The sequence below is a fragment of the Trichechus manatus genome, unplaced genomic scaffold (genome assembly GCF_000243295.1).
Source record: "Trichechus manatus latirostris isolate Lorelei unplaced genomic scaffold, TriManLat1.0 scaffold00117, whole genome shotgun sequence".
NCBI lineage: Eukaryota > Metazoa > Chordata > Mammalia > Sirenia > Trichechidae > Trichechus > Trichechus manatus.
In genome coordinates, this window is record NW_004444053.1 from 3,092,433 (window position 1) to 3,102,925 (window position 10,493).

Genomic DNA, 10,493 nt, shown 5'->3' on the forward strand with positions numbered 1-10,493 from the left:
TCAGTTGAGCTAGATGTTCCCCAAGACCATGGTCCCCACAGCCCTCCACCCAGCAATTCAGTCCCTCAGGGAGTTTGGATGTGTCTGTGGAGCTTCCATGACTGTCTTAGTTATCTAGTGCTGCTTATAACAGAAATACCACAAGTGGATGGTTTTAACAAAGAGAAATTTATTTCTTCACAGTAAAGTAGGCTAAAAGTACAAATTCAGGGTGTCAGCTCCAGGGGAAGGCTTTCCGTCTCTCAGCCTTCTCATCAGTGTGTCCCTGGACTAGCAGCGTCTCTGCACAGGGACCCCGGTCCAAAGGACGCACTCTGCTTTTGGCACTGCTTTCTTGATGGTATGAGGTCGCCCTGTCTCACTGCTCACTTCTGTCTTTTATATCTCAAGAGACTGCCTCAGGACACAATCCAGTCTTGTAGATCCAGTCCTGCCTTACTAACACAACTGCCACCCATCCTCCCTCACTAACATCATAGAGGCAGGTTTACAACATACAGGAAAATCACACAGTACCAGGAATCATGGCCTAGCCAAATTGATACACACATTTTTTGGGGGACATAATTCAAACTATGACAATGACCTTTCCTTGTACAAGTTGTGCTGCTGGCTTACCCAGTATTGTGTACTGTCTTACCCTTCACCAAAGTTACCACTTATCTATTGTCTATTTAGTCCCCGCCCCACCATCCCTGGTAACCAACAAAGATTGTTTCTTTTTGTGTGTAAACTACTACATGAGTTTTTACAGTAGAGGTCTCATACAATATTTGTCCCTTTGTGACTGACTTATTTCACTCAGTATAATGTTCTCCAGTTTCATCCATGTTATGAGATGCTTCACAGATTCATCATTGTTCTTTACCATTGCATAATACTCCATTGTGTGTATGTACCAGTTTGTTTATCCATTCATCTACTGATGGGCATGTATGTTGTTTCCATGTTTTTGCTATTGTGAACAGTGCTGCAGTGAATATGGGTGTGCATGTATCTATTCTTGTAACAGCTCTTATTTCTCTAGGGTATATTCCTAGGAGTGGGATTGCTGGATCGTAAGGTATTTCTATTTCTAGCTTTCTAAGGAAGTGCCATATTGTTTTCCAAAATGGTTGTATGGTAGTTTTTATCTTTAATGTTTCTACATTTAATAACCTATTTATATACTTTGAGTGGAACTTTAAAATAGATGCTACAGGGGAGAGAAGAGGACTAAAAAAAAGAGAAGGCATGCTTCTTCCCACATTCTTAATTAGGAAGAGAATTAATGTTTCTACAGTTGCGGAAATCTCTAGATTTAAAAGTAGGTTTTGATTATTGTTGTAGTAGTTTGGTATAGTTGTTGGTAGAAGTCAAAGAGTACACCTCTCTCCCTTGGACGGAAATCTTTTTGAGGACTATTCCATAACATTAGAGTTTGCTTTTATGTTCATATGCCCCAGAACTGTCAAAATTGATAGTCTTCATTAAAAACCCTCTGTCCCAGATGTAAATCCATCCACCTGTTGTCAGCTGATCTTTGACAAAGGACTAAAGTCCATTAAATGGGGAAAAGACAGTCTTTTTAACAAATGGTGCTGGCAAAACTGTATGTCCATCTGTAAAAAAATGAAACAGGATCCATACCTCACACCATATACAAAAGCTAACTCAGAATAGATCAAAAACCTAAATATAAAATCAAAAACGATTAAGATCATGGAAGAAGAAATAGGGACAATGCTAAGAGCCCTAATAAGTGATATAAAGAAAATACTAACTAACTAAAAATGCACAAACACTAGAAGAGAAACTGTGTGTCATAGATTGAATTGTGTCTCCCAAAAATGTATCAGTTTGGCTGGGCCATGATTTCCAGTATTTTGTGGTTGTCCTCCATTTTGTGATTTAATTTTATGTTAAAGAGGATGAGGGTGGGATTGTAACACCCTTACTAAGGTCACATCCCTGATCCAGTGTAAAGGGAGTTTCCCTGGGGTGTGGTCTGCACCACCTTTTATCTTACAAGAGATAAAAGGAAAGGGAAGCAAGCAGAGAGGTGGGAACCTTATATCATCAAGAAGGCAGTGCCGGGAGCAGAACCCGTCCTTTGGACCTGAGGTTCCTGTGCTGAGATGCTCCCAGACCAAGGGAAGACTGATGCATCACGAGGACCTTCCTCCAGAGCTGACAGAGAGAGAAGGCCTTCCCCTGGAGCTGATGCCTTGAATTTGGACTTGTAGCCTACTAGACTGTGAGAGAATAAATTTCTCTTTGTTAAAACCATCCATTTGTGGTATTTCTGTTATAGCAGCACTAGATGACTAAGACACTAGATAACTGGGAGCTCCTAAAAATTAAATACTTATGCTCATCAAAAGACTTCACCGAAAGAATAAAAAGAGAACCTACAGACTGTAGAAAAAAAAAAATTTGGCTATGACATATCTGACAAGGGTCTAATGCCTAAAATCTATAGAACATTTCAGCACCTCAATAACAAAAAGACAAACAATCCAATTAAAAAATGAGCAAAGGATATGAACAGACACTTCACCAAAGAAGACATTCAGGAGGCTAACAGACACAAGAGGAAATGCTCACAATCATTAGCCATTAGAGAAATGCAAATCAAAACTACAGTGAGATACCATCTCATTACTGGCACTAATTTAAAAAAAAAGAAAATAACAAATGTTGGAGAGGTTGCTGGAGATTGGAACCCTCATACGCTGTTGGTGGGAACATAAAATGGTAAATTACTATGGAAGACTATATGATGCTTCCTCAAAAAGCTAGAAATAGAAATACCATAATATCCATCAATCCCACTCCTAGGAGTATATCCTAGAGAAATAAGAGCTGTTACACAAATAGACATGCACCCCCATGTTCATTGCCGCATTACTCACAATAGCAAAAAGATGAAAACAACCTAAGTGCCCTTCAACAGGTGAATGGATAAACAAATTATGGTACATACACACCATGGAATACTATGCAATGATAAAGAACAGTGATGAATTCATCACAACATGGATGAATCTGGAGGGCATTATGCTGAGTGAAATAAGTCAATCATAGAAGGGCAAATATTGTATGAGAACACTATTATAAAACAAAGAAAAGGTTTACACGCAGAGAAAAACAATCTTTGAGGGAGGGGAAGGAAGGGAAGGGGAAATAATTAAGTAGATAGTAGAACCCAGCCTGTTGCCGTTGAGTCGATTCCAACTCATAGCAACCCTATAGGACAGAGTAGAACTGCCCCATAGGGCTCCAACGAGCAGCTGGTAGATTCAAACTACCGACCTTTTTTGGTTAGCAGCCATGCTCTTAACCACTGCACCACCAGGGCTCCAACTAGATAGTAGACAAGTGTTAACTTTGGTGAAGGGAAAGATAAAATACAATATAGGGGAAATCAGCACAACTTGACCAAGGCAAAGCCATAGAAGCTTCCTAGACGCATCCAAACACCTTGAGGGACCAAGTTACTGGGACTGAGGACTGGGGACCATGGTCTCGGGGGGCATCTAGGTCAATTGACATAACATAGTTCATAAAGAAAATGTTCTACATCCTACTTTGGTGAGTAGCATCTGGGGTCTTAAGAGCTTGTGAGCAGCCATCTAAAATACATTTGTTGGTCCTACTACATTCAGAGCAAAGGAGAATGAAGAAAACCAAAGACACAAGGAAAGTATTAGTCCAGAGGACTAATGGACCACATGAACCACAGCCTCCACCAGCCTGAGCCCAGAAGAACTAGATGGTACCTGGCTACCACCACTGATCACTGTGACGGATCACAACAGAGAGTCCCGGACAGAACGGGAGAAAAATGTAGAACAAAATTCAAATTCACAAAAAAAGACCAGACTTAATGGTCTCAGGAACCCCTGAGACTATGGCTCCCAGACATCCTGCTAACTCAGAACTGAAGCCACTCCTGAAGTCCACCTTTCAGCCAAAGATTAGACAGGCCTATAAAACAAACAGTAACACATGTGAGGAATGTGCATCTTAGTTCGATCAAGTATGTGAGACCAAATGTGCAACACCTGCCCAGAAGCAAAGACCAAGGCAGGAAGGGACAGGAAAACTGGATCAGTGGACACGGAGAACCCAGGGTGGAAAGGGAAAAAGGGTGAGTGCTGACATATAGTAGGGATTGCTACCAATGTCACAAAACAATTTATGTATGAATTTTTGAATGAGAAACTAATTTGTGCTGTAAACTTTCACCTAAAACACAATAAAATTTTAAAAAACCAAACCTTATATTTTGAATAGCAAAAGGAAACAAAAGAGGTATGTACACTAAAATTTAAGGCATATTAAAGTTTTTTTATGTATATATTTGAATATATTAAAGTAAAATTTCTAGGTAAATGACAAAAAAAATTTTAACTCACTTAAGATGAACTCAAGATTAAGCAATCAAGTATCAAAGAACCAAGAGCTGGCTCACAATTTTCATTAAAATCTTTTTTCAGAACTATAAAAAAAAAGGTCTTTGTACTTTTATATAATTGATTTCTTACAAATCACATCAGTAAGAGATAAAGAAAAAAAGAAGCATGAATAGCTCACTAGATGTGAAGTCAAATCCATAGTTCTAAGTTAAACATGAGAACTAAAAAAGTAGTATTTGCTGATTTCCAGATAACTATCTAATAGGTTGGGAAGTGCTTTCTGTAATTTAACTTATTTGACTAGACTTCCTTATTTATGAGAGAAAGATAAGGGAGAAAGTTACTATATGATTTCAGAAATATTTATTTACTTAATATTACTAACTTGATGTTTTATCCCGTTATTAATGCTCTGTGTTCATGTGTGTTCTGTGCAGATTGTTGGAGAAGCTCTTAGTCTGCTTGCAGTGGGGAAGAGAGCAGAGTTACTACCCTAATGCACAACCCCACAGCACAGCAGAACTAGCATTAACAAATCACAAGTTGGCAAAAGCAGTGAATTCTCATCTTCTTGGAAATGTTGGAGCTAACGATCAAAAAAAGATTCCTTCAACAGGTGAATTTTGCAGCACCCCAGCTGAAAAAATGGCTGAAACGGTAAAATACTTTTTTCTTTCATGATCTGTGGAACTCCAAAGGCTTTCCTCTACTGAAAGATGACATGGTATAATGGAAAGTGCTTAGTGTTGGGGGTTAGGAAATGAAGGGTCGCTATGAGCCAGAATAGACTAGACAGCAGTGGGTTTTTTGCAGTGGGTAAACCTGACTCACACTAAGGAACTTGTGATCTTAGAGAAAACTGTTTCCTCCTCTGAGCTTTAATTTTCATTAACATTATTAGTTATTCTTAAGGAGAAAAGAAATGTAATTGTTTTGAAGGAGGGCCTATTTTTCAGCTACTGAATCATTGGTAATGAGTTTCTTGAGAAACCACTGTGTAGATTTCATAATTAGTAATCATGAGTAGGTAATAGATTACTTTTGACCTAAGAAATTATTTGTTAATTTATGCATATAGATGGGAATGTGCTGAATACTACAGAATCAAATAGTGTACACCTGGTTACTACTATCTTGGATGAACTCAGGGTCCATGCAGATCACCTGTCAAATACAGTGTTCTCACAGTTCAGAGACCACAGTCAGGTTCACCTCCACTACACTTCAACAACTGACTCTCCCCATCTTGGGCCTTGTACTCACCAGAACTGTTCCACTTTAAAATTTTTCAACTCAGTATCTCTGTCCATGATCTTTGATCTCAACTTCTTTTCTTTCCAACTCTTGTTCTTTCATTCTGACTACTCCTGTTTCTTGACTATGTCTTTTTATGTTTCCTCAAGGTCTGAAATAATCCTTTCCACATAGTAGGTGCTCAGCTATTAATTGAAGGAATCAATATCTAAAACTGAATTCATTGTCTTTATCCAAAAACCTGTTCCTTCTTTTCTATTCTCTGTTGAAAAACCATATCACCACCTTCTCAGATGCTGCCAGTAGCATTCAGTGTAGTTAACTAGTCCTTCTTTCTTAAAGCACTCTCTTCTTTTGGCCTATGTAACCCTCCACCTTCCTGGCTTTTTTCTTTTCTGTGACCATTCTTTTTCACTATACAATGTTGGGTATCCTCCAGGCTTGGTTTAGATCACCTTCTTCCATTATATATTCTCACTGAAAGGCCTTACCTGTGTTCATGGCTGTAGTTCTCCCTATAGATGTACAATTCTGAAATTAGTTTCAGCCCTGATCCCTTATGAGTTCTAGACACGCTTAACTACAGCCTGCACACCACCACCTCCATTTGGGTGCCACGGAATCATCTGAAACTCAACATATCTAAAACAAATTTCTCTCTCTCCTAAATCTGCTGCTTCTGTAGTTTTCTACATCTGATGATAGTACCATCATCCATACTACTGTTCATCCCACAGATATAGGAGTCTTCCTTGATACCGCTCTCTCCCCTCAGTCTGAAAATCATCAAATCTTGTCAATTATAGTCCTAAATAACCCTTGAGTCTATTCTCTATCCATCTTCATTAATCTAATTGACCACTCTCTTTTGCCTTTGTTACCAATTGCTTCCTAACTGATCTCTCTGCATCAGGAAAATAGGGAAAAGGAAAAGTGAGAGGAGGAGAAGAATTGGGAGAGCATGGTATCATGGAACCCAAGAACAAGGATATGGTTGTTAGCATGAGATAGTGCAGGTGAATTTAAAAATGGATATTAAAAGCCATTGGTTTTCCAAATAAAAAGCGATCAAAGACTTTGAAATATCCATTTCAGTAGAAAAATATGGCAGAATCCTGATTACAAGTAGTTGAAAGACTAAAGAAAAGAAGCAGTGAGTATTTTTTGCTTAAGGTTAAAAATTAACATCATTTAAGGTAGAATTGATGTAACCTTATTTTCTTCTACATACTCGTGCTTTTCCATAAATATGCATAAGAGAGTATTAATTTTATCATTATAAAAAATAGGTAACCCAGGTAATGCTGTAGACATCGTTAGATTTCGGACTTTTTGAGCAAAGGCACCAATTCTCTTCTCAATCAAATTCATCATTCATATGTTATTTTTTATGATAGTTACATATTAATGAAATGACTATACCAATGAAACTGTATACAGCTGCTCCTAACTTATTGAATATCTCATTATCTGAAATTTCACATTTACAACAATAGTAAAAAATGTACTATCCGACTATTTTACACATTAGCAATGTACATCTGGCAGTAACAAATGCTGAGATGTGAGGCGAGAGTAATGTTGGCTGTGATGGTTAAGGTTATGTGTCAGCTTGGCTGGGCCATGATTCCCATGGTTTGGCAGTTATGTAATGATGTAATTTGACAGTTATATAATGATATAATCATCCTTCATTTGTGATCTGATGAGGTCATCCTCCATTTTCACATAATATCAATTTTTGCATAATGACCTGGTCTTTGGGACTTAACCATGTCAATAAGTGAGGAGTGGGTATGTACCTACATACATAATATATTACCCGTTGCCATCGAGTCGATTCCGACTCATAGAGACTCTGTAGGTCAGAGTAGAACTGCCCCATAGGGCTTCCAAGGAGCAGCTGGTGGATTCAAACTGCTGACCTTTGGTTAGTGCCATAGATCTTAACCACTGCACCACCAGGGCCTTTACATCATATGTACACACACACATACACACACACACACACATATATATATATATATATTTATATATATAAAGCTCATTGCTGTCAAGTAGATTCTGACTCATAGCAACCCCATGTGTTACAGAGTAGAATTGCTCCATAGGGTCTTTACAGAAGCAGTTCACCATGCCTTTCTTCTATGCCACTGGGTGTGTTTGAACTGACAACCTTTAGGTTAGTCGTCTCAGATATAGACATATGTGTATGTGTGTGTGTGTGTGTGTATACACATGATACCCACTCCTCACTATCAACATGGTTAGGTTCCAAAGACCAGGTCTTTATGTAAAAATCGGCATTATGCAAAAATAGAAGATGACCACATCAGATCACAAAATGGAGTGTGACTACATCATTACATTATTGCCAAATTACATCATTACATCACTGCCAAATCACATCATTACACAACTGCCAAACCACTAAGAATCGTGGCCCAGCCAAGTTGACACATAACCTTAACCATCACAACCAACATTACTCTGCCTCACGCCTCAGCATTCATTACTGCCAGACATATGTCGTTAATGCGCTAATAGTTGATTTTTTACTATCATCGTAAATGTGAAATGTCAGATAATGAGATAGTCAATAAGTGAGGAGTAGGGGTGTGTGTGTGTATATATATATATGCTAAAAGTTGAGGTTTACAGGGGTTTTACAGCTGTAGTGTTAAAACATATATCTGACCTTATTTTTTTTCCCTTAGATTCTACGCATTTTGGATCCTGTTGCCTGTACAGAGAACTCACCTGAGAGTCCATTTTCTGAGTCTTCACCAACTACCTTACTTGCTACAAAGAAAAACATTGGACGATTTCATCCCTATACTAGATATGAAAATATAACTTTCAATTGCTGCAATCACTGCCAGGGAGAACTTATTGCCCTTTAACATTCAACATGTTGGAGACGTGCTACAGGCACTTACTTATTACCGAAGAGTCATTATTATTTGGGAGCTAGGGTTCTTACAATGCTAGAAGGTAATATCACTTTCTATTTAAATAACATATATCTCCAAAGACATTTGATGTATTGAACTCCAGATTACCCTTTCTTAATAAATATCTCAGGGTAAGAAAAGAATAAAACTGTGTAAATATATTTACACTAGAGAATACTTCTCAGGCAATACCCTATACATTTCCTAAAGGACTCTGAAAGATAAAAATTCTGTATCTCCCCCTTAGGCCCTAAATTATTATTTATCTTGCTGGATACTTTATATGAACAGGTTTAATTTTGGTACTCTAAAGTAGGGATTGGCAAACGATGGCCATGGGTGAAACCTGACCACATGCGTTCATTTACTATCTATGGCTGCCTTTGCAGTACGAGAGCAGAGTTGAGTAGATCCAACAGGGTTTGTAAGGTCTGCGAATCCCAAAATATTTACAGTCCGTCCCTTTACAGAAAAAGTTATCTGATCCTTACTGTAAAGTAACAATAGCTGGAGGAGGTTTCTTTCCCTTTTCGGTGATTTTTTTGTGGGCTACTGAAATACTAGAGGCCAAGGGACTAATATTTTAAAAATAAATGTTATCTATTAGGAGAAGTATTTTAGAGCCAAATTAGCAAGTGCTTCAGCAAAACATGTTCTTTTGTTGGTTTTGTGCTGAGGTTTCTGTATCCTGAATGTACACTACCTGACACAAAAGCATACTTTAACTATTGAGCTTATTTTGGCAAATACAACACACAACAGGCATATCCAACTTGATATTTATAAAATATGGTGAAGTTAGAATTAGAACATTCTGTGAACTCAAAGAAAAAATGCAGTGTCAGTTAGTGTACTGTATTTTCATGCAGATAATGCACGCCTTCTACATTTGTTTGCCAACTGTACCCTCCCCTCACAAGGTATTTTCGTAAGCACGCTATGCTGATTTTTTTACAGCAACATGTTGGTGCTTATGAAAATAGCTTGTAGGGGGAGGGCACAACGGTTGGCAAACAAACATAGAAGCTGTGTGTTGTTTGCACAAAAAATACAGTATATTATTCTAACTTATAGGCCTTTAAAATATCCCCAGAATAATTACATCAAAACATTAATTAGTCATAGAAGTGCCTGTCAGTAATGAAATCTTCAAAAGATAAATCTGGTCAAATAATATATTTTAATGACTTTTTTTTTTGGCTGATTCATCTGGGTGATATTTATAGTTTCAAATGGCAATAAATTTTTCTACCTCCTTTATTGTGAATATTCCTTTTCTCCCTAACCCCCCCGCCCCTGACAAATGTTGTGCTTTGGTTCAAGTCTTCCATCTAGCTTATACTATTTACAATTGACTCTTCAACCTTTTCCTTGAGGTTTACTTATTTTTCCCATCTGGTGATTATAGTTGCTTAGGCTATACACATCCTTGGTAATTTGGCTATTAAAACAATATATTATAGTAGAAAAGACACTACAGATACAACTCACTGAAAAAATAGTTACTTTCTAAGATTATAAAATCAAGTTTTTACCTATGGCATCACAATTTTTCTTTATATCTTCAAATTTAATAAGTACTTTGTAATGTTTTAATCTAAATGAGATCATGGATATAAAATAAAGTTTACTACAGTCCTGGCACATAAGTAAATTTTCAATAAATGTTGGCCACTATCATTACTGTACTGAGTATACGTTCTTGCGAAAGAATCCTTGAAAATAAAAAAAATCAGTTATAAAACGATAATAAGATTGAGTCTTGAATAGACACTAAATAATAATTGCAGGCAAAAGTATTATTTGTCATACATTTGTCCCTACTTTAAAATTTTTTCTAATTGTAAAATTTGATTGATAAAAAAAGTATAATCCAGAAACAGTG

General features: G+C 37.3%; 1 protein-coding gene across 3 annotated transcripts in view; it reads left to right on the top strand.

The window, feature by feature from the left end:
• Window positions 1-10,288, top strand: part of BLZF1 (basic leucine zipper nuclear factor 1) — a 38,517-nt gene extending 28,229 nt beyond the window's left edge. For 2 of the 3 annotated variants that reach the window (XM_023738436.1, XM_004384091.2), the window contains exons 6-7: window positions 4,838-5,057; window positions 8,372-10,288. In XM_023738436.1, coding sequence (XP_023594204.1) covers window positions 4,838-5,057; window positions 8,372-8,557 — 406 coding nt within the window. In that variant the 3' untranslated portion in view covers window positions 8,558-10,288. The remainder of the gene's footprint in view (window positions 1-4,837; window positions 5,058-8,371) is intronic. The other variant, XM_023738437.1, reaches the window with a different exon arrangement.
• The last annotated feature ends 205 nt before the right edge of the window (window positions 10,289-10,493 follow it).